This window comes from Panthera tigris, chromosome E1, assembly GCF_018350195.1.
Source record: "Panthera tigris isolate Pti1 chromosome E1, P.tigris_Pti1_mat1.1, whole genome shotgun sequence".
In the NCBI taxonomy this organism is placed as follows: Eukaryota; Metazoa; Chordata; class Mammalia; order Carnivora; family Felidae; genus Panthera; species Panthera tigris.
The window spans coordinates 8,789,126-8,813,761 of record NC_056673.1 but is presented as its reverse complement, the minus strand read 5'-3'; the positions used below and the strand labels follow the sequence as shown (position 1 = coordinate 8,813,761).

General features: G+C 45.3%; 1 protein-coding gene across 2 annotated transcripts in view; it reads left to right on the top strand.

Annotated features, from left to right (window-relative positions):
• TEKT3 (tektin 3) overlaps positions 1–24,327 on the top strand; it is a 35,718-nt gene extending 11,391 nt beyond the window's left edge. For both annotated transcript variants that reach the window (XM_042967288.1, XM_007080745.3), the window contains exons 3-8: positions 2,557–2,640; positions 7,600–7,670; positions 12,213–12,356; positions 13,873–14,095; positions 16,981–17,135; positions 23,984–24,327. In XM_042967288.1, coding sequence (XP_042823222.1) covers positions 2,557–2,640; positions 7,600–7,670; positions 12,213–12,356; positions 13,873–14,095; positions 16,981–17,135; positions 23,984–24,200 — 894 coding nt within the window. In that variant the 3' untranslated portion in view covers positions 24,201–24,327. The remainder of the gene's footprint in view (positions 1–2,556; positions 2,641–7,599; positions 7,671–12,212; positions 12,357–13,872; positions 14,096–16,980; positions 17,136–23,983) is intronic.
• Positions 24,328–24,636: the final 309 nt, after the last annotated feature.

Below are 24,636 nucleotides of genomic sequence, written 5' to 3'. Positions count from 1 at the left end.
ACCATTGAAAGAAGACATTCTGTATTTGAAGATGCGTAAGTTACAGAAATTATTTCTGGAGGTGTATATATACTGATGAAGCTAACACCATTTTTCTTCACGCTTGTATGACTCATTTCCCACGTGATGAGCATTTGCAGGAGGTCTTTGTTATGACATCTGTGGCAGAAGGGTTTAGAGAATTAAGGAGCCAGAAGTCTAGTGGGTTGAAGAATTTGTTGGAGACCTCTGCACATTGTTACTTCTTATCTTGCCCCCCTCCTGGTACCCCCACCAAACACAAGTACGCACAAACACGCACAACCACCAGAAATCCCAAGAAAGAGTGACGGTGCACGAACGATGTCCTTTTAAATTCACTTGTCATGAAATGTTTTTTGAAGATCGGAAGCCCTTCCATACTTTCTTCATGCTCTGGCTCATTTTGAGGATTCCTGGTCTGTTCTGCATCCCACCTGACCTTCAGAGTATCCTTGAAGTGACAGCCACTTACGCTCTGAATTTCCAGAGCACATTCAGTTTCTTCCTTTCAGTAGTAATCCTTTCAGTGAGATGGGCCTAATTTGAATATTTTTTTTTATACAATTTTTGTCCGGATGTTCCTGTGTGCTAGAACGTTTACTATCAGCACAGTGTGAGAAGGTCTTGATTAAGATTAGTGTTTGCTGAGCGTCCGACTTGGGCTCACGTCATGATCTCACAGTTCATGGGTTTGAGCCCCATGTCGGGCTCTGTGCTGACAGCTCAGAGCCTGGAGCCTGCCTCAGATTCTGTGTCTCCCTGTCTCTCTGCCCCTCCCCTGCTCGTGCTCTCTGTCCCTCTCTCAAAAATAAAAAAACATTAAGAAAAATGTAAGATTAGAGTTAGTCACATGAACAGGTACATCTCAGAAGGGAAAACACAGATGATCAACTAATATGAGCAAAAAAGTTGGGGCGCCTGGGTGGCTCAGTTGGTTGAGCATCCGACTTCGGCTCAGGTCATGATCTCACAGTCCGTGAGTTCGAGCCCCGCGTCAGGCTCTGTGCTGACAGCTCAGAGCCTGGAGCCTGCTTCTCATTCTGTGTCTCCCTCTCTCTCTGCCCCTCCCCTGCTCATGCTGTCTCTCTCTTTGTCTCAAAAATAAATAAAACATTAAAAAAAAAAAAGTTAAAATTCAGGGATAAAAATGAAAATTAAATCAATGATGTATCCATCTTTGGCCTATCATATCTGCAACAATGAAAACTGATGACATCTAGAGTTGGCCAAAGTATGGGAGATCGATACCTTTCTATGTGGCTGGTAAGATTAGTAGAGTCCTAATAGACTGTGGGTTAGTAGAAACTTACGAAAAGCAGGTTAGTGATACACATTAGAGTAATCAGCGTTCCTCTCAACCCCTTAATCCATCTTCTAGTAAATGTGACTTTTCCTATTAAAAAATATGCATTCACTGAAAGATTTTGTTCAGTGACACTATGTCCAGATTACAGTATACATGCTATTATATTTTATGCTTAAAAGATTAAGATTATACAGTTGTTCCATGTCAAGAAATAGTCTTTGGAAAAGAGTATTTTAACTTTTACATAATGTTCTTTCATACATAATTTATTGTTAGCAATCCAAGCTGTTTTCTACTGGAGTCATTAACCTACTTTGTCTCGAAGAATATTTTATGACCGGAGCCTACCATTTAATGTCAATCCTAAAAAGCATACTCTAAAATTGTAAGGGCATTATAACCTTCTTTAAAAAATTGTTTTTAAACTTTTATTCAGTTTTCAGAGACGGAGAGAGACAGACTGTGAACGGGGGAGGGGCAGAAAGAGAGGGAGACAGAATCCGAAGCAGGCTCCAGGCTCCGAGCTGTCAGCTCAGAGCCCGATGCGGGGCTCGAACTCACAAATGATGAGATTGTGACCTGAGCCGAAGTCGGACGCTTAACCGACAGAGCCACCCGGGTGCTCCATAACCTTTCTTTTTTTAAATTAAAAACAACAAACAAAACAGGGATAGGAATATAGCTAGATCATTTTCTACTTTTCTATATTTTTTCTCTTTAATGGACAAGGCACGTTATTTTCGTAATTAGGAAACAATAAATGGAACTTGAAAAATAATCATTAAGATTTTTGGCTACACAAATATTTTGGCGTCTTTAAAGGTAATAATTTGTTTCTTCCTCACCCTCAGTCGAAAATATGTGGAAATAATATCTTGAAAACTATGTTTCAGGTTGTCGAACTATTTCTGTAGAAGAATTAATGCTAAGTAGTTTTCTCAGATGCTAATTTGTGGGAATCACGTAAATGTCATGTGCTTTATTTTGTCAACTTTCCAAATTAGAGTTTTTTTTCACACTGATGTGAAGAGCTAACTCTATCTCTTAACTAGCAGTAGGGAGTTTCTTAGTTGTCACGGTGGGTCTCATACTAGATTCCCAAGAAAATGGCTTGAAAAATTGGTATTGGGCGTGTCCATTGACTTGTTTTAGAAATAGGTCCTTAGAGCTGCTGGTCACTGATTTTAGTCAGTTTGGATTAGTGCTTTCTGTTCTTTGTGTATCTGTAGGTAGCCCGAGAATGTCTATTTCATCGAGAGAAGAGAATGGGAATTGATCTAGTTCATGACGATGTGGAAATCCAACTACTGACGGTAAATATGGGGGAAATGCACCAGTAAGGAGAAATGTAGTTGTAAACATGTCCTTAATGTATAGAAACAAACAAAAAATGATATTACATGAAGCCATTTATAAGTAAGAAGTTATAGTATCCAAATGTACATAGCATTTACAAAAGACACCTTTTTTTTTGGTTATACATGTAATAGATGTTTATTATATGTTCATTATATGTTCAATAGATGTAAGAGAGTTTGAAAGATACAGTATAGGATAAAGAAAGATAAAAAATCATCTGAAGTTCAGCTGGACAGAAATCACCTTTAATTTTGGAGAATTTCAGTTCATCCAGAGAATTTCAGAGAATTTCTTTTTGTTAGTCGTACTTAGGCACCACCCAACTTAAAGACACACAAACAGGTCTTCAAGATTCGAATGATACTGTGTACACAATTTGAATTGTGGTGGGTTGTTTTTCTGGATAAATGCTCAATGATGTTTATTCTTAGATATGGTTGTAGGGAAGGCACCACCGTTCTTTTTAAAGACTTAATTTTTTAAGAACAGTTTGAGGTTCACAGCAAAATTGAGGGCAAGGCATAGAGATATCTCAATTAGCTCCTGTCCCCATCCGGGCACAGCCTCCGCCCATTACTAGCACCCCCCCCCCCCCCCCCAGAGTGGTACCTTTGTTACAACTGAAAAACTTACACTGGTCCATCATTAACATCCAAAGTCCAGTTTTACCCTTAGGGTTCACTCTTGGTGGTGTAGATTCCATGGGTTTGGACAAAGGTATCATAACATCCATCATTGATGTATATGGTATTTTCACTTCCCTAAGACTCCTGTGTGCTCTGCCTAGTTATCCTTCCCTTCCCAAAGTGCTTTATTTAATTAAGAATTCTATTGGGGTCATTTTCCCATAGCATTAGATATACATGAAGGTGTGATTTTAAGGGTTGCATTGGGTTCCACAATGTCAAGGTGCTGTCATTAAAAAAAAAAAAAATGAGTCCTCTCTTTTTCAATAGTGAAGCTGTCACCCTTTCTCACTCCCCCCCCCTTTTTTTGCTATTTTAATAACACTGCAGTGTACAAAAATATTATTATTGATAACTGTACTTTTTCTGATTATTTCCTTAGAACACATTTCAAGAGACGTAATTGATGTGATAAAAGGCATATGCATTTGGGAAGTTTTGATATATAGCCAAATTGCCATCTAGAAGCTGAGATATATATATATGAATATATATATATATACATATATATATTCCAAACCTTATATATATATTTCAATATATATATTCATATATATAATATATATATTCTAAACCTTATATATATTTCAATATATATATAATATATATATATTCCAAACCTTCCACCAATTAAATGTGATTTAGTTCTGAGTTCTTCGGCCTTCACTTCCCAGACTTACCCCCAGAAGATCTCTGCCATTCCTTTAGATGTCAGCCACAATGTGCCTCGAGCCCTCCCTCATCTTTTTTTTTTTTGGCCAGATTCTCTATTATGCCTTAGTCCTGTGTCCCTAAGTCCCAGAAATGTATTTCTGTTGGGGTTATAACCCTGTCACCCCTCCCCCACCTCTTTTTTTGGTTCCTATTTATGAAGCTTAAAAGTGTACTTTTCTTCTACCCTGATGCCTCCAGCCTTTCCCTTCCTAGTTTCGGCACCACAGTTCTCCAGGCACGGTGCCATCGCTTGACCGTCTTCACCCTTTGTAGTCAGTCTGTAGCTCCTGTAAATTATTCCTCTGATTTGATTCCCAGCCCTCTCCTTCCCATTCCATTCTCCCTACTGGTCCTCCTTCCTAGCTGGCTTATGCAGAATCCCCAAATATCTTCCCTTTGCTCGGATCCATACTACTCGTGATCACCAGAGGTTCTGTCCGCTAAAAATCTCTTCCCGGACTCCCGAATCTCTAGGACCTTCCATTGTCTGGCTCTTACACCTTCTCCCTCTCATTTCCTACTCTGACCTGCTGAATTTCTGCCTCAGCCTATCGGTTCACTATCCCCGAACCAGCTTGGCTGGGTCCCACCGGTTGGCCTTTCCGTGACTGGTCCTTGGTAAAAGATGAATCCTTGGTAAGAAGGGCAATTGGACTAGCTAACAGCCTGGCCATCAGTAATTGTATCCTCGCAAGTTATCAGGGTTCCTTTTAACATTGTATTAAATTATTTTTAGTGATCTCTTGCTGTGAAGGGTCATAAGCAGAAGACTGTCCCTGGCTCTTCTGCTTTTCTTCACTGCCTGATTCTCTGAAAGAAATATGAGTGGAAATAAGAAACTCAGGGAAATTTGGCCACTACAGAGAGGCCACACAATCTACTTTGTAAAAGCCACAGACCCCAACTGCTGCACACGAGTGATCAGGAATAGAGTATCCTGAATATATAGTAGAGTTACAAGTCCCTTCCCAGTTCGAGAACGATAATGTTGTCTAGACCAGTAGCAGAGGCTGCTTTATATCCAGATAACGAAATCTGCAGCTAGAACAATGGTTCATCAGTTGAGGGGTACCTTGGTCATTGCCATTCGAGTAACGAGGGCACCCATATCTTACTCCAAGTGGTAATATTAGCATATCTTCTCTTTTTACCAGCACGACTCTACCTTTTTAGAATAATTAAATAAGCACCGGCAAAGACAAGAAATAGTCTTAAAAGGCCTGCTTTTCGCGAAGGCGGGTGCCTCGGCATATTTTCTCGTGAACTCTGTTGACTCTGACTCACATTCAATCAGTGACAGCCATCAGATTCTTCCAGAATGGCTTCTCTTGGGGAACCGATCAGGGTACCGTCTTTTTGGTCCTCCCAGGCCAGGCTAACTCCTTGACCTAGTTAAAGCCAAATGAACCTTTGAGTACCTATTAATATATAAACTAACACTGGGGACAGTTCCAAAGGTCTTTGGTTTTAGGCATTCTCTATTCCATGAACCCTTCTCCACCCCCCCACCCTGCTGGCCACCCTCTCTCTTTCTCCTTATGCCCCCTCCCCTGCTTGTGTGCTGTCTTCTCTGTCTAAGGGAAAAAAAATGGCCGCCCAGGTGGCTCAGTCGGCTGAATGTCTGACTTTGGCTCAGGTCACGATCTCACGGTTTGTGAGTTCGAACCCCACGTCGGGCTCTGTGCTGACAGCTTGGAGCCTGGAGCCTGGAGCCTGCTTCGGATTGTGGCTCTCCCTCTCTCTCTGCCCTTCCCCTACTTGCCCTCTCTCTCCCTCTCTCTCTCTTTCGGTCAAAAATAAATAAACATTAAAAAAAGAATGAGAAGACTATATAGTTGAGTAGTAACTGATACTGGAGTGAAGAAGGCCTTTATAGTCAAATTAATGAAGGCAGATACCAAAAGGGGATATTTAATAGATTTGACATTATAGAAATCACGACTGTCTATGTGTCGAAACCACTACGCGAAAATACAAAGGCAAGGGACAAACTAGTTAAAAATATACATATATTTTAATACTATATGTATTTATGTATACAGTTATGACTTCTGTGATGGGAAAGGATTGCATTTTAAATATATAAATTAATAAGAAAAAAAGCCCCAGAAAAAGTGGAGACACAGGTGGTTCACAAAAGAAGAAAGCCGAACGATGAGCAAACATGAGTCAAACTATTAATTTCATCACGTTTGCTGTTTGGGGGAGGGGTCCTGTCGCCCCGGGAACAATGGAGAAGATCTGGTGGTGACCACGTAACAGGTGAAGTAATGAGGTATACCCTCACTTGTGGTTATACAGGGGCACGGCTTCTGTGAAGGGCAGTTGGGCTGTATTTGTCAAAACCTCGACAAAAGGCATACCCTTTGGTGGTGTCCAAATATTGACTGAGGGTGTTCATCACGGTATTGTTTAATGTCATGGGGAAACATTCAAGGTTCAAATGAAAAGGCAGGCCACAAATAAGTGTGTCTAGTGTGATCACTCTGTGCTTGAAGTAGTGGCAGCAATGACCATGGGCGCTTTTGAAATGTCTTCTCTCTCTCTTCTTTTTTTTTTAATGTTTTTTTTTTTAAATTTATTTCTGAGACAGAGAGAGACAGAGCCTGAGTGGGGGAGGGGCAGAGAGAGAGAGAGAGAGAGAGAGACTCAGAATCCGAAGCAGGCTCCGGCTCTGAGCCATCAGCACAGAGCTTGATCTCACAAACCGCGAGATCATGACCTGAGCCGAAGTTGGGTGCTTAACAGACTGAGCCACCCAGGCGCCCCTGAAATGTCTTCTTGCTGCTGTCTTGGGTTTCTGGGTTTTCTTATGTGAACACGATCTTCAGAGGGAAGCGAGAAATGTTTATTTAAAACATCTGTGATACAACACATGCTATGTAATAGTGCATGTATCCTGGCGGCATCTGAATGCCATGCGCGTGGACAAGGAGAGAGGCTACAAAGGTGTTTGTAGGAGTGTGAGAGCTGAACTGCAAGGGCACAGGCAGGGCCGAGGGAGGGCTGGCCTCCTGGTGTGGAGGTCAAGTTTCCATTTGGACCAAAGAGCTGGGTCTGTTGGAGGTTACATGCCCCGCCAGAGGGAAGTCCCTTATTGTCTGTTCCTCTGTCTCCTCAGTTTATCGTCTCTGAAGAATAGTTATAAAAGAAGCCTGCGTTAAATTCACCAGAATGTCTGTATTTACGTACCGTTTGATTGTTTTGATTAAGGACCAGAGATAAAAATAAAGAAAAATGCGACAGTTTGATCCCCGTCCCGACTAGTTCCTTCATGTAATTTTCCGGTAGCCCCAGAAAAGGGAAACTCTCATTCTCATGTTTACATTGCAGCATCATGAGGGGATGTCGGTAATTAAGTGGATGTAAAAACTGTTCTCTTGTTTTTATTTGACGCTTTCTTTTTTTTTCCCCCCAGGAACCAAGTTGCCCTTTATTGATGTGTTGTCACGTTGTTGGATGTTGTACCTGATGATGAAAAACGTTAATGTGTTTTGTTTTTTAATCGCATAGGAGGTTGACATTATTCTGTGCTGTGAAGAAAGGATGAAGCTTCATTTGGATAAGGCCATCGCTCAACTTGCGTAAGTTGTAACTCTATATACAACGTAAAATCACGTCTCCAAACTGTGCTATTGTGCCTCCTGTTTAAATTTCTCTTAGCGTCTTATGTAAGGATTTGTTGTAGATGGATACACATACACACACGTGCATGCGCATCTATACATTTTAATTTTATTTATTTTATTTTTAAAAAGTTTTATTTTTTTTACATTTTTTAAAAATTTTTTTAATTTAATTTTTTTAAATTTCCATTCAAGTTAGTTAGCATCTAGTGCAGCAATGATTTCAGTAGATTCCTTAGTGCCCCTGACCCATCTAGCCTCTCCCCCCTCCTACACCCCCTCCTGTAACCCTCTGTTCTCCATATTTATGAGTCTCTTCTGTTTTGTCTCCCTCCTTGTTTTTATATTCTTTTTGTTTTCCTTCCCTTATATTCATCTGTTTTGTCTCTTAAAGTCCTCATATGAGTGAAGTCATGTGAGTTTTGTCTTTCTCTGACTGACTAATTTCACTTAGCATAATACCCTTCAGTTCCATCCACGTAGTTGCAAATGGCAAGATTTCATTCTTTTTGATTGCCGAGTAATACTCCATTGTGTATATATACCAACCACATTCTTTATACATTCACCCATCCATGGACGTGTGGGCTCTTTCCATACTTTGCCTGTTGTTGATAGTGCTGCTGTAAACATGGGGGTGCATGTGTCCCTTCGAAACAGCACATCTGTGTCCCTTGGATAAACACCTAGCAGTGCAATTGCTGGGTTGTAGGGTAGTTCTATTTTTAGTTTTTTGAGGAAACTTTATACTGTTTTCCAGAGTGGCTGCACCAGCTTACATTCCCATATACATTTTTATTTGGAGGTTGAAATGAGGTTTTTTAAATTTCTATTTATTTTTGAGAGAAAGAGAGAGAGAGAGAGAGAGAGAGAGAGAGAGAGAATGTGCACACCAGTGGGGGAAGGGCTTCAGACTTGGAATTGTCAGTGCAGAGCCCTAGTCAGGGCTTGAACTCAAACTGTGAGATCATGACCTGGGCCGGAACTGACTGAGCCACCCACGTGCCCTGGAGTGCTTGCTTTAAGTTCATAGTTAAAGAAATCATTTTAAGATGCTAAAGAAAGGATTTCTGCCCTAATTTGGAGACATGGCTAAGATTTCTTTCAACTCAGGCTTTCATTCTTTGATGAGAGAGTGACTGGTATATATTCAGCCCAACAGTTGGAGAAGTAATGAATTGTGGTTCACTTTAATGGTGATTTCCACAAATCCTTAAAGACTCAGACTTCCCTGATCTCCCACGGTCCCTGGCACATGCTCCCCAGTGCTCTGGTCGTGCTGTTACAGCACTGACTGCTTCCTATTGCATTATAATTGTTCGCCCATCCTACTCTCTACCAGAATACAAATTCCTCTTTTCTTGGCAATAGCAGATAGGAGGTATTTACTACTTATGGTAGGGGTTGGGACAAGGGAGAATAATAATCAAAGGAAGGTCTTAAGCAATGATAAACAGCTGTCAGCATAGAAAACACATTGGTTGAGCCTCTTCCCTAACATGACTAGAAAAATTAATGTTCATCTGGTTATGGGTCATGGAAAGCAGCGTCGAATATGTCATCCAAAGGAGAGGCTGCTTCTGCTTATATTAATGTTATCAAGGATAATGTGGGATAGCCTACAGGGTATACCTAAGTGTCATAGAGGTATCCATAGTGTCTGTATTGTTTGCTCACTGTGCCCATCAGGATTGATGCTCTGAAGTTTGGCGAGATTTAGATGGCTGAGATCTCTCTCTCTCTCTCTCTCTCTCTGTCTGATTGGAAAGGCTCTTTAGTACAGAAATGCTGAGGAGAGGTAGAAGATTAGTTAAGGATGACTGACTGTACATGGTTTGGTTGACCATATACAGTTTTCCTGAGCTGTAACCACAAGGCAGTGCAGTTCTGATATTACTTCTTGGCTTCTGTTCCCTGGGAATCACAGAACCACAGTTTAGCATGGTTCACAGAATCATGTCTGTTCTCTCTTCTCCAGGTCCAGTTCCCAATCCTGTTTTCTTTATAACCTAAAACCTTGCAGCTCATCTTCCATGTTTTTCAAGCTTCTTGCCCAGATTGTTCTACTGTGGAACAGCCACATCTTCCTATCAGTCTCATTTATAAATTGTCTCATTCCCAGCCATTCCTGGCCCTGTTCAGGCCTTTGCAGAAAGTTGTGTCTCCACACGTGCACTCGTTTGGAACCTTTGTTAGCGATGCTTTAAAGACCGTGGCTTTCATTTCATACGCAGTGGGCAGAATGTCTACCTCATTTCCTGGGTGGGTTTCTCCAGGATTTGTGGGGTTGCCTACATGGTCTTTGGGCTTGGTCCAGGAAAGGCGATGTGAGGAGAGTTTCGTAACTTTATTTGCTTTGGAACACACAACAAAGGCCTCAGTTTGGATCTCAGTTGAAAATGGAATGTCATTAGGCAGCAATATGGCAGCCAGGATTTTTCCCATCTTGGGTTATAAGATAGGTTGATGGGATGCTGCTTCTAACACCTTCCTAAGGGAGTTTCTGAGGTCAGGTCAGAGGAAGTCCAGGGCATGTCAGCCCAAGAGAGGAAGGCTATGGGGCATCTTGGTCCCAGACCACAAGTCAGAAAGGCCTTAATCTTAGAGTTTCAACAGAAGAACCCGAAGCAGGAGACTGAATGCAGAAATAGCAAGGGGAGGCAACTCTCCCATCTTTCAACTTTTGCATGTGTTTTAGAGTTCCCAAGATTGTTTTAGGATTCACAAAATGCAGACTACTGGCATGTTGCTACCCTCATTTCCATTTTACGGAAAAGGAATCGGCTCTGATAGGTCAGTTGACTTACCTAAAGGTACAGGCAGCTGGGATTAGTCTAGTCAGTTCAACACAGGCTCTACCAAATGGCTTCCATATGCCAAGACCGTTCTGTGTGCCAGGAATACCGAAATGATGAAGACCATCCAGTTGTCCTGCGTTTTCAAATACTATCTAGACGCCAATGATCCCCCAATTTTTATTTCCATCCCGGACCTCTCTCCCAAGTTCCAACAAGCTCCTTGGTAGCTCCACTTGGATGTCTAATGGACGCTTGAGCTCAATGTATTGGCTGAACTTCCGTTTTCTCCCCAGCCTACTCACCCACAGCCTCACCCATCTCTGTTGATGGAATTCTGCTATTCCAATTACTCAATGTCACCTCCTTATTCTCCATTGATGTTTAAGCTTCTAGGGGAGATTGGCTCTCTCTTTAAAACACTCAGAATCCGAACGCTTGTCACCTCCTTTACCACTACCCCGTTGGTCAAAGCCACTACTATCCTTCTCCTGCGTAACTTAACTGTACCCATCTGCTAATGGGTCTACCTGTCCCCTGCTGTCTGTTCTCAACCCAGCACCAAATGATCCTTTAAAATTGTACATCAGCGGTCTCTCCCTTCACTCGGAACAAAACTTGACTCCTTCCAACACCCAGCAAGGTCCTGCCTGATCTATTTCTTCCTCCTGCAAGTCTTTGCTCAAACACTGCCTCCTTAAGGAGTCTTACTCTGACCATCTTATTTAAATAATCACTCACACTCTTGTTTCCCTTTCCCTGCTTTGTTTTCTGCCTTGTTCTGCTAACCAACCACACGATTTCCTTATTCCTTAGGGGTATTGCCTGTCTCCTCCTGCTAGAATGTCAGCTTCTTTAGAGAAGAGATGTTTGCCTTGTCCATGGATGCATTCGGGCTTGGAGAACAGTGCCTGACATGTAGTGGACATTCAGGCATTTGTTGAATCGACTGCTGCCTGAGTAAAGATGTGGCTCACCCGTCACCCATGCCCACCCCACGGGCCCATCTCTCTCGTGGTGAACTGCTGGGTCTCTTCTCTGTTTGGCAGAGCAGGAAGCACCATGCATCTGAGAGTCTCTTCCTTCCCAGAAGGGTGGCTGCTGGAGCATATGAGCCTGGGGGCCACCAATTCCTGATCTGCTTTCAAGCACTCTCTCCCCTGCCCCAGAGCTGAATTTTGACTCTTGGTTTCTATCTCCTGGCAAACTTCTTCAGCCTCCCGTGAGCACAAACTGAAGTCACTTTTAGATGGAGGGAAGCTGGCTTTAAATGTCTCAAAACTTCTCACAGAGTGGGACTCAAAGAATGGGGGGATTAGGATATAGAAGAGGGAAAAGAAGAAGGAAAGAGAGGCACAGGTGTGGACAGATTACTTTAAACCAGTATCCTTCCTGGAACAGGGCTTGTGTGAGGAAGATGGGCCCCAGCCTCAGGGCTTCAAACCTTCTGTTTGTCTGCACCTCTTCTCTCCCAAGCCCCACCACACACCATGGGAGGGGCAGTGTGGGCAGGGTTCTAATTACTCGCATGTATGGACACCTTCGGGGAGGGTGCCTGTTAATTGGGAAGCTGGACATTGTGGGCGAGAGGAGAGACCCAGACCGCAGTGGTGGATGGGTCCCTGCACAGAAGGGTATTTACTCTTCCTCATATCAAATTGTTGCCTAAACCTGAAGTTCCGTTTCCCCCACTCGGTGTTAACAGAGCTAACAGAGCTTCCCAGCACGAGCTGGAGAAGGACCTGAGTGACAAACAGGCAGCTTACCGAATCGACGATAAATGCCACCATCTGCGCAACACGTCGGATGGTGTCAGCTACTTTCGCGGAGTGGAGAGGGTCGATGCGACGTAAGTTGGGCACGAAGCACTTCTAGGATTTTGACGTCATTTGATTCGTTCTCTCTCCCTTCAAAATGATGCAGGTTAGAAGTGGAAAACATGGGAAGAGAAAAGATCCTCCCTGCTTTGGACGGATCTTCAGTAAGCGTGCATATTTCTCCGTCAGGCCTTGACTCTTGCATCCTGTATTATTTTGTAAAAGAATATTTGTTGTTTACACTTATTGTGGTGAGCACTGAGTAATGTATAGAATCATCAAATCACTGTGTTGTACACCTGAAACTATTAGGATGTTGTAATCCACTGTACTTCAAGAATACATATTTTTAAAAGCTCAAAAAAAGAATATTTGTTTATAGTTCTACCTGTGAAAATAACAGCTACTTGAAGCAGAAACTGTGGGATAAAAAAACAGCTTCCTGTTTTATCATCACTGCTTGTTGCTTAAAAAAAATTTTTTTTTAACGTTTACTTATTTTGAGAGACAGAGACAGAGTGCAAGTGGGGGAAGGGTAGAGAGAGCGGGAGACACAGAATCTGAAGCAGGCTCCAGGCTCCGAGCTGTCAGCCCAGAGCCCAACTTGGGGCTTGAACCCACAAACTGTGAGGTCACGACCGGAGCCGAAGTCGGACGCTTACCCAACTGAGCCACCCAGGCGCCCCATCACTGCTTGTTGCTTTAAATGTTGAACATTAAACTTGTTCCATCAGTGGTTTCCATGCCAGGCCCCTGGATGCAGTCTTGGGTTCATGGTCTTTTTCCAATCCTTCCCTTAAAAAAAAAAAAAAAACCCAACTTGATTGAAGTGAAATTCACCTACACTGAAATACATTTGGTGTACATTTGGGTGGGTTTTGACCAATTTCTATGCCTGTATCACCATGACCACAGTTGAAATGAAGCATATTTTCCTTGCCTTGGGGCACCTGGCTGGCTCAATTGGGTAAGCATCTGACTCTTGATTTCGATTCAGGTCATGATCTCACAGTTCGTGAGCTTGAGCCCGCATCGGGGAATCTTGCTGGGGATTCTCTGTCTGTCCCTCTCTCTCTGCCCCTCCCCCCATGAATAAATAAACATTAAAACACGTTTAAAACATGCTCACCACAACATTATCATTCTCTTCACTCTTTGCTATTCCAGTAAAGGGTTATTACTATATTACTGTTTTCATTAGTACTTCCTTGATTACTCCTGAAGTTGGATGTTTCTTCATATGTTTAGTGGGCCAGTGAGACACATTTCTTATGACTCAACACGCTGATACCCTTCATCAATCCCCCCAGGCCTCCCGACTGGACTTAGTGTATGCTTTGGATTTACAGAAATATTAGCAGGAAAATAAGGAACAATTAAGAAAAGTGTCAACAAGCTTTGCTCTGATGTTTATATTTTAGGCAATAAAACCAGGATTCATTGCTATGGGGTTCTGTCTTTCACAAAATGAATGATTTCCTGCAGACCATCTAGGCCGATTCATCCTTGTCACCCACGTATGATTCTACTTTTTTTTTTTCCCTCCAGGGTCTCAGTGCCCGAGTCCTGGGCCAAATTTACGGATGACAATGTTCTCCATTCCCAAAGTACGCGAGCGGCCTCTTCCAAGCTAAGGGACGACATTCACAACCTGTTGGTTGTGACTGCCAACGAGATGTGGAATCAGTTCAACAAAGTGAACTTGTCTTTCACCAATCGTATTGCTGAGACTGCAGATGCTAAAAATAAGATTCAGATTCACTTAGCGAAGGTAAATCAAGCGCCCGTGGTACCCCTTGGCTGACCCGGATAGATGGGGCAGGGGGCTCTGAGATCACAAATCTCTCACCGCTGCCGCCGAGATGCCGTAAGACGCATGACCTCCTGGCCATCCAGACTGAGAAAAATTAAAGCCGGTACAAAGCACGCCGTTTATTTTAGCCACGTAGCCAGGTGTCAAAATGAAATCGGAATCCACTTGTGTTTGGAATACAAAGAATGCACTGTGCATGGAAAGGTTCCTAGTAGTTAATAGAAACAAAAATATTATGGTTAAAGTTTAATGGATCGCTGGATGTAACTAGGAAGCAAATGTATTATTAGAACATATGGCAGGGATGTTTTCTGTTCAATTATTTCAGGCCCTTTTTCTGGCATACAAAACCCAAACCAGGAAACGATTAGGTGGTTCAAAGTGTTTCTGATATTGAACTTCTTAAAGTGCTCTAAGCATAAACGTTTTACGATGACAATAAAATGAAGGATTTCAGCAGAAGTTGAGTGTTTCAAGATAAACAAGGAGCTCTTTCTTTCGCGTCTCTCTTGGAGCCGTTATGATTTCTGTGGATTATGCTGCGTATGGGTTTTCATTTCTTATTTTAAGAACCTGACGCATTCAGCCATGTTGCTGGAAGGTGATATTATCCCCCTGGGGGCACCAGGCTCTCCTGGATGGCAGCAGTTGAAGTCCCCTTCTCCTGGTGTCTTCTTTGGGCAGGAGATCTGTTGAGCTGGGCAGCGTGCTACAGAAGAGAGAAGTAAGATAGTCCGTCGTGTCCCCAGGAGGCTTGTATTTGTGAAGCTTCCCAGCGACACACGGGAAGCTCATGAATAATCAGTAACGATAGAAAGTTATAAACCGCGGTCGCCAGATACTAAATACAGAAAGTGTCGCCGGGGTCTGGGGAAGGAAGGGAACATTCAGGCGGAGTGACGTCTCCAGCAAAGCCTCAGGAGGTGGCCGGTCAGAGGCGGAGGTCAGGTCTGTAAACGGATGGCGTGTGTCCTGGGAAGAGAAACTTGCCAAGGCGGGCTGGAGCCACACGGTAGGACGCATCAGTGGGAAGGTGTCCACGGGGCAGTCCAAAGCTATTCCAAAGGCCTCTAGAAGGCTCGCGTGATCGGAGTCCCTTTGTTCAACGAACCTGTATTTACTTCTGCATCAGTTGGCTAAGGCTGTCGTGACAAAGCACGACAGACCGGGTGGCTTACACACCACAAATCGATTTTCTCACAATTCTGGAAGCTGCAAGTCCCAAGATTGAAGAGTCAGCAGGGTAGGGTTGGTCTCTTCTGAGGTCTCTCTCCTTGGCTTACAGATGGCCATCTTCTCCCTATATGTCCCATGCTCTTCCCTCCGTGCCTGCTCGTGTCCTAATCTCTGCTTATGAGGACACCAGTCGTACTGGACTAGGACCTACCCTCATGACCTCATTTAAAAAAAAATTTTTTTTTTAATTATTTTTGAGAGAAAGAGGAAAGGCACATGAGCGGGGAAGGGGCGGGGGGGGTGGCGTGGAGAGAGGATCCGACGTGAGGCTCAAACCCACAAACTGTGAGATGGTGACCTGAGCCGAAGTCAGATGCGTAACCGACTGAGCCCCCAGGCGCCCCCCCTCCCCCCCAATGACCTCTTTTTAACATAATTGCCTCTCTGAGAGGCACTTTCTTCAAATACAATCACATTCTGAGACACTGGGGTTAGGATTTGGACACAGGAACTTTTGGGGGGCTGTGGAAGAGAATAGCATTCAGCCCCTACCAGCTGCATCCGAAGTACTATGCTGGGCACTTTGGGGGGTAAACACACATGGGCAACACACTGGTCCTGCCATCTTGTATCTTAGAGAGACAGAGACAAGGCGCGAAAGTAGAAAAGACCAGAAAGGTGCAGAAAGAACTCCTTGGGGCCACAGATAAAACGTTAAGTCTGTTCAGCAGAAGGAACGATTGTTTTCATTGGTGAGAGATGGGGATGTCCTCGGGGCGGGGCAGGGAGCCCCTGAGGGTGGCTTCAGTGACAGGAACAGCAGAATGATCTTCGAGCAGTTGTTGAAAGCTTGGGAGAGAGGTCAGGGCTCCAGGGACAGTTTTAAGGGCTCCTGGATCCCGCAAGTGCCGAATCTGCGAGGTTACATGAGAGTTCCGCAAGGGGGAAAGGGTGGAGACGGTGGTGGTAAAGACACGAGGTTTTAAAAGAGGTTGGGTGACCCTGGGATGTGTCTCCAGGCCACAGGAAGGTGGCCGAGGAAGGGGAGAGTGGTGGACTGATGGGGAGAATTGGGAGTGCAGAGGTCAAGGTCGTGGCAGAAGGCGGAATTGTCAGGGTCTAGGAGAAGAGACCAGGGAGGGATCCAGGGTGATGCAGTTTCGGGGTGGGGGGAACCCTCTTTATGAAAAGAGAAAAGTCAGGACCCCCAAACTGCCAGTGCTCCTCTCACGCAAGTGAGACACCCAGAAACTTGAACTTGATTAAGGCAAATCGTCCACCAGCAGGAAAACGCCTCTATGAGGCTAGTAAGAAGACAAAGAGGCAGGACGTCCTGATTGAGGAGGGAAGTAAGGGCCACTCACACCTCCCGCCTTAGGCACACACGTGTGCTGCTAAATATTTAACAACAGGTGATCTAGCGGTTGTGGGTGGGAAGGAAGCTCCAATTTGCAGTCTTTGCTCATCTCTATCGTGTAAATACTCTCCCCACCTGGCAGGTGGCACCTGGCCCTGGGAAGAGATGCCCACAGTCAGCTCTCCGGAGATTCCCAAGGGATGGGGCTGGGAGGGATCAAGGAGCTCAGAGAAACCCCCTCCCCACGGGAAGGCAAGGGGCCCTCTCCTCAAATGCAAGAAGCCTCAGGCATTTGCTCCTCTCCCTACAGACCCTGCAGGAGATCTTCCAGACTGAGATGACCATAGAATCCATCAAGAAGGCCATCAAGGACAAGTCCGCCTTCCTGAAGGTGGCTCAGACCAGACTGGACGAGCGCACCAGGAGACCCAACATAGAGCTCTGCCGGGACATGGCTCAGCTACGGTGAGGCGGGAGAGCGCCCCTGGCAGGAGGGCCAGGCTGGGAGGGACGCGCCTGGGGGGCAACCCACCGGCCCGATGGTGGCTCTGTGGTCTTCATGAAGGCGCTTCCTGCTTTCACACCGGTCAGATCGCGGAGCACAGTGATGCTGATTCTGTAGGAGCCTCCTTCAAAAGTGTTCGTAATTATTCACGATGGGCACGACGTTGCAATTGAGGAGAATGAATGATAATTCTGGGGGTGGGTGGTGGTGACGGGAGGCCCCACAGTTTGAAAGTATTTAATGCCACTGAACTGTATGCTTATAAACAGTTGAGATGGGGGCGCCTGGGTGGCTCAGTGGGTTCAGCATCTGACTTCGGCTCGGGTCATGATCTCCCAGTCCGTGCGTTCGAGCCCTGCATCGGGCTCTGTGCTGATGTCTCAGAGCCCGGAGCCCGCTTCGGATTCTGTGTCTCCCTCTGTCTCTGCCTCTCCCCTGCTCATGCTATGTCTCTCTCTCTCTCTCTCTCTGTCTCTCTGTCAAAAAGAAACTTAAAAAAAATTTTATAGTAAATAAATGGTAAGTTTTTTGCGTGTACAATCCACCACAAAAAAAAAAAAAAAAGGAAATGATACCAATACTATATGCAAAAAAAAAAAATGATAATAAACATTGAGGCTCATTCATTGGGGCCAGTGGGGCGTCCGGGTTCCTCTGCACTCTCCTGGGGTCTGGGGTTTCCAGAACACCTCTCTTATAAGTACCTCTCTTGTAAGTGTTGTTTCCTGTGTGTATTTCAGCGCCTGGGACTCATCAGAAAAGGGGCGTGTGGTACCAGTTCCAATGACCCCTGTCTATTTGCTCTCACTCACTTGTTCTCATTGGCCTCTCTTGGCATTTAATATCTCTTGTCCTCATTAGGACCATCATCGTGGTCCCCTAGGACCCTTTTTGTTAGGCTCATTTCAGTGTATTCTGTTCTCAGTAGAAATCAAAAGCAGCTGGCCATCATCACGTCCTGCACATACACAGGAACAGGAAGATTCGGAGGCCGCTGAACGCTAGATGCATCTGATTAGGATGATGATTTTAACTTCAAACATCCCTTTTTGGGATGGGTTCCTGGGAAATTGGCCAAAGCTTCCCCCCACCCCACCCCACACCCTCCGCTCCGCCCCACATTCTGGCTTCACGTCCAATTTCCCAACACCTGCCAGTTTGCCTTTTCTTTCTGGATTTCATCATTGCCCTTCTCAGGTCAGGAAAGGCCCCGTGCGGAAGCAAATCGAACTTATAGCAAGTGGAGGCCAAAAGGGGCTGCGCTTGAACTTCCAGATTCCTTTCTGGTGCCGGTGGTTGGTGGCGGGGGGACGGCCGCCCGCTGGTCTTGTCTCCCGCCTGGTTCCCGGATGGGGTTCCCTCATCATCACAAAGGATTTATCCTAGGGCTAAAACAGCTTTGAGCCCCCGGCCGGAGACACAAGTGTGGATTCCTCGGAGGCCAAGGGAGATGGCTGTGAGGCCAACAATCCAACGATGGTGAAGATAAGAAAGAGGGCGACGGCCGGGATAGAGTGGCTGCTTGGCTCTCGTTCAGTGCCGGGGCCCGTCCTCAGCCCTCCAGGACCTCACTGACTACCCGCATTTTACAAACAAGGAAACTGAGGCACAAGCGGGTAGAGACGCAGAGTGAGTCCTTGCCCACCGCACCGCAGAGCCCCATTCAACCCAATCAACCATCTCTCTCCCCGCCTCTCACGGGGGTGGTGATTGTACCATTCCCCTACGGCGGGTGCGTCGGATGCTAAGAAGCGTGCTTCAGCCGATAGGCCAACGGAGCGGCTGCCTTTCTCCCGGCGGGGCGGCCGTCCGGGCCATCACAGAGCAGTGCACCCAGGCTGGCACCACGCTTCCCCAAGTGGGTTCCAGGGAGCCCCTCCCCACACGCAGCCCGGGCATTATTCGGGGTGAGCTGACCTCCGCCACCCTGGAGGCCAGGCAGGTCCCCCGACGGCCAGTCTGCAGCGCCCGTTTGCTTCCCAGGACGCCGGGAGTGAGAGCAAGGCCCATCCGGCCCCTTTAGGATTTGCTCGCAGGTTGTGGCTCTCTGAAAATATTATCCGGGGACGCTGAGCGAAGTTTCCTTCTCTGAGAGTTTCTGCAGCGGCACCAGAAGGGGAGACGGGGGTCCAAAAATTGTTCACACTGCCATCCAACCGACACACAAGGGGCTGCTTTTTAAAAGGTTTCTGAGCAGCCGTCTAAGTCGTCTAAGCAGACAAGGAGGCATTCAGGGCTGCGTGATTTTTACCTTCTTCCCCCTTCAGGGCTACGCAGAATTTACTCTCCCTTTGCTTCCTGTAGAACCCACAGTATGTCTGTGGCCCCTGCCCCTTTCCTGACCTCAGGACAAAACCGACTTTTGTTTCCGTCAAGATTTCTCGTTAAAGTGTCGTTGCCAAAAGATACGGTCCTAGAGGAACAGCCGTGGAATTTGGGATGACGACTGAGGGAGGGGATCATTTTCCTTATTCACCCTCATCCTTCGGAGAGGAACCCTTTGGCCGTGTAGATGAAGAAACGAGAAAGACCGTGGACTCAGGGGAGTGAGTGAAAAATTGCAGTTTTCGTGTCCAGACTTTTGTTTTCATTTCAAGTTTTCCGAAGGGGTTCTTTCAAAAGCAATGCTAAAACATTTTTGGCATCTTTGGTGGGAGGCCAGACCAGGCTCTGCTTCACTTAAATAATCTTGGTACGTTAAAAAAAAAAAAAAAAAAAAAAAAAAAAATGACGGTAGCTTTATTTGTATTTGAACGCAAAATGTTTTTTCAGTTCTGTAATTCCCCTCCCAAAATGAGTGGTTTCAGCAGAACAGCTCTCTGTGATCTGCGGAGAACAAGGAAGCCAGGGGTGAGATGTGGCCTTGAAAGATGAGTGAGAAGGGGCGTCTGGGGGGCTCAGTCGGTTGAGCGTCCGACTTCGGCTCAGGTCATGATCTCACGGTTCGTGGGTTTGAGCCCCGCGTGGGGCTCTGTGCTGACAGTGTGGAGCTTGCTTGGGATTCTCTCTCTCCCCCTCTCTCTCTGCCCCTCCCTCTCCCACTCATGCTTTCTATCTCAAATAAACAAACTGCAATTTTTTTTTTTTAATGGTTAAGATGGTAAATTCTATGTTGCGTGTCATCTGTTGCAATTAAAAAACTAGTATCCTGAAAAAATTGCACATTTATCCGGAATTCAAATTTAACTGGGCATCCCGTATATTACCTGGCAACCCTACATTGTGGGGATTACAAATAGGAACGAGACGGTCTTACCCAACGGGGTCCTGTATCCTGAAGCCAGCTCCCCGGGTCTCTGCTTCTGTGCTTTGCTTGCAGGGAGCGGAGAGGGCAGGGGCAGGAAATAGGACCCAGTTCCTTATTATGGCCAGCGAGGCTCCTTATTTCCTTCTTGGTTTCCTGGATAACCGTGTGAAGCTTATAAATTCATGTGGGCCGCCTGCCTGTGGAGAGGGCAGTTCATCAGTCCCCCAGCTCAATTTCCTTGCCTGCCAAACAAGGAAGCCGGGCTTGATGACCTCTCACATTTATTTTCCAGCTGCAGGGTTCTGTGAAGCTATACGGTTGCCTTGGTATAATGATTTTCTCATGGCCTGGGTGTTTTTCTATGATGGAGAAATCCCTTTCTATCTCTAGGGACACCGTATCTTTATTCTGTTCATTGTCACTGTTCTCTTTATATTATTACTGTCTATTTTATTTTATGTTTTTAGGGGCGCCCGGGTGGCTCAGTCGGTTAAGCGTCCGACTTCGGCTCAGGTCACGATCTCGCGGTTTGTGAGTTCGAGCCCCGCGTCGGGTTCTGTGCTGACAGCTCGGAGCCTGGAGCCTGCTTCGGATTCTGTGTCTCCCTCTCTCTCTGCCCCTCCCCTGCTCATGCTCTCTCAATAATAAATAAACGTTAAGAAAATTTTTTTAAAAGTAGGCTCCATGCTTAATGTGGGGCTCAAACTCATGACCCTGAGATCACGAGTCACATGCTCTACCAACTGAGCCAGTCAGGTGCCCCTATATTATTGTAGATTTTGATTAATTCCGTGCCCCTCCAGTCTGCTGACAAATGAATTCCCAAATAAAGACGACGTTAATTTTTTTTTTTTAAGAAGACCTTAATATTGAATCACTAGTTAAAATTTGGTAAATTTGAAGTTGTGTTTTCAACAGACTAGAGTCAGACAGGGGAGCAGCACGGTAATTAAAAGCAGCTGAAAGGGGCACCTGGGTGGCTCAGTCGGTTGAGCGTCCGACTTCGGCTCAGGTCATGATCTCATAGTCCGTGAGTTCGAGCCCCGCGTCGGGCTCTGTGCTGACAGCTCAGAGCCTGGAGCCTGCTTCGGATTCTGTGTCTCCCTCTCTCTCTGCCCCTTCCCCGCTCATGCTCTGTCTCTCTCTGTCTCAAAAATAAATAAAAACATTAAAAAAATAAAAAAAAAATAAAAGCAGCTGATGGCTAGTTCCATGCAAAACTAGGAGAGTTTAGGAGAGTTACCTAAATTCCTATGCCTTGGTTTTGTCATCTGTAAAATGGGGATAATCGTAGTATCTACTTTGTGGTATTGTTATGGGGATTAAATTGTCTGATCATGGAAAGTACTTAGGACTGTGTATACATATGCATATATATATATATATGTATATATATATATATACACTACATGTATAGAATGTATATAATACACATATACATGTTATATACTATATTTATATATAATAAAGTAGTTAATAAGTGTGTTGCTATCATTATTATTCTGTTTTTTTAATTAAAAAAATCGTTTTAACATTTATTTATTTTTGAGAGACAGAGAGAGACAGAGCATGAGTAGGGGAAAGGGCAGAGAGAAAGGGAGACACAGAATCCGAAACAGGCTCCAGGCTCCGAGCTGTCAGCACAGAGCCCGACGCGGGGCTCGAACTCATGAACCGTGAGATCATGACCTGAGCTGAAATCAGATGCTTAACACACTGAGCCCCCAGGCGTCCCTGGTTTTTAAATTGTATTAAGTTTATTTATTTATTTTCAGAGAGACAGAGACAGCATGAGTGGGGGGGGAGGGATGGGCAGAGAGAGGGGGAAAAAGAGAGAGAATCCCAAGCAGGCTCTGCTCTGCCAGCACAGAGCCTGACGTGGGGCTTGAACTCACGAACCGTGAGATCATGACCTGAACTGAAATCAAGAGTCAGATGCTTAACCGCCTGAGCCACCCAGGGGCCCCTATTATTGTCTTTTTATAAACTGTTTCCTATTCTTTCTCTTAAGTGACCACGTAGTCCTCTCTCCTCAGTGTAATTGGCCAAATCCGTGGGTAAAGGAGCGCCTGCTTAACTGCTCCTCAGGAAGAGAAAGACTTTCTAAATACAAACACGGTGGAAGGAATCACCGAAAGAGAGAGAGAGGGAAAGATTTGGCTTACTGTAAAAAATTGAAATCATACGTATAATAAAAACATCATAACCAAAATCAAAAAGGCAAAAAACAACTTAGGGAAAACATTTGCCAGAAGGAAGGCAGACCAAAAACAAAACAAAACAAACAAACAAAAAAAAAACAGCAAAAAAAAAAAAAAAATCAGCATGCCTAATACTGAAAGAGCTCTTTGCAAATGAATAAGATAAAAGTAATACCCCAGTAGAAAAGAGAACAAAAGAGAGCAGCGGCTCAGAGCAGACCAGGCAGTTCACCGTTGACAAGGTCAACAGACGTTTGGGGGAAGTTTCACTGATACTCAAGGAAACAATTCAAACAATATTGACCCATGTAACTTGAGGAGATGCTATAGGTTTTTCCATGGAATGAATCTTTTTTTCTCTTTTATCTTAATGAAAAACGTGTCATGTTTCTTTTTACCGTCACAAGGTAATTGGAACTACAGCCTGTTCCACAGTGTTCTGTAGCTGATTTCAAGCACGATCAGCTTCCTGTTTATTATGTTTTCCTGCCTTTACAAGTACGTTGACTCTGGGAACTTGAGGCCTTACCTGGGGACGCTGCTGGGGGGCAGGGGCATTATGATCCGAGGAATGTCCCATTAACTAACCCCTCCCACTGTCCCCCCCCCCGCCCCCAGGCTATGTTGACAGTTTGTGCTGCATTTTAGCCACTGAGTAAAGTCCCTAACGATGAAAATAATTTCCATGATGAAATAAGTATAAGAAAGTCCAGCTGAGCTTTGATCCCCCCCCATTTTTACTATTTAAAAAAATGTCACACTGTCACAGGTTTACAAGTTTTGCCTCTGTTTTAAAATATGACATTTTGGGGGCGCCTGAGTGGCTCAGTCGGTTAAGCATCTTGACTTCAGCTGGTTCATGACCTCGCGGTCCATGAGTTCGGGCCCCCATCGGGCTCTGTGCGACAGCTCGGGGCCCGGAGCCTGCTTCGGATTCTGTGTCTCCTCTCTCTGTCCCTCCCCCACTTGTGCTCTGTCTCTCTCCGTCTCTCAAACATAAATAAATGTAAAAAAAAAAAAAGAAAGAAAGAAAAAATATAAATATTTTTTTAAAAGTAGAATCCACTCCCAGCGCGGAGCCCAGCGTGGGGCTTGAACTCCCAACCAAATCCTTGCTTTTTGGATTCTGGGTGTGGTTAAGGGGAGTGGCCCCGGCCTGGTACCGCAACCACAAGGGAGCCCAAGCACTGGTTCCTTTTTTTCTGACGTCGGGGTGCCCCGTGGGGCTGCTGGGGGACTCAGCCCAGCAGCCACCGTCCAGTGGGAATCCAGTAACCATGCAGGCCCTTAATTCGGCACATAGCCGGTCTCGGGGGAGTGACTTCCGCCAACCTAACCGGGCGCTTCTCTGCCTCCGCAGCCTTGTCAATGAAGTATACGAGGTGGACGACACCATCCAGACCTTGCAGCAGCGTCTGAAGGAGGCAGAGGACACCTTGCAGTCGCTGGTCCACACCAAAGCCACCCTGGAGCACGACCTGGCCGTCAAAGCCAATTCCCTGTACATCGACCAGGAAAAGTGCATGAGCATGCGGAAGACTTTCCCCAACACCCTCCGGTTGGTGGGCTTCTGTTAGGGACCGCCCCCCCCCCCCCCCCCCCAGGAGGAGCCGGGGAAAGAGAACCAAAGCCACAGGGCTTTGGTGGCAGCACTGAAATCAGCTGCTCCTCTATTCACTTATTAAAGGATTGCGTTGATAGAAAGGTACGAGCGTCCTGTCCCGGAAAGTCTTATGTTTCCTTCCAAACCTTAATTTTCTACTATTTACTAGGCTGCTGAGCTACGGGAAGGAAATAAAGACACCCGATCTAAAGGAGAAATTTAAAAAAAAAAAAAAGAGAGAGAGAGAGAAAGGATTATTTGTATTATCCTCGTTATTCTCTGTGTAACACGAATGGGTTGCGAAGTAGAAATGTATCTCCTCTGAGGGTGGTGGGGGCCGGAATCACAGATAGGGTGGATTTTCAGCTCTGCCCCGAAGGAAACAGAAAAGGAGAAAGACCCTTGGGTAC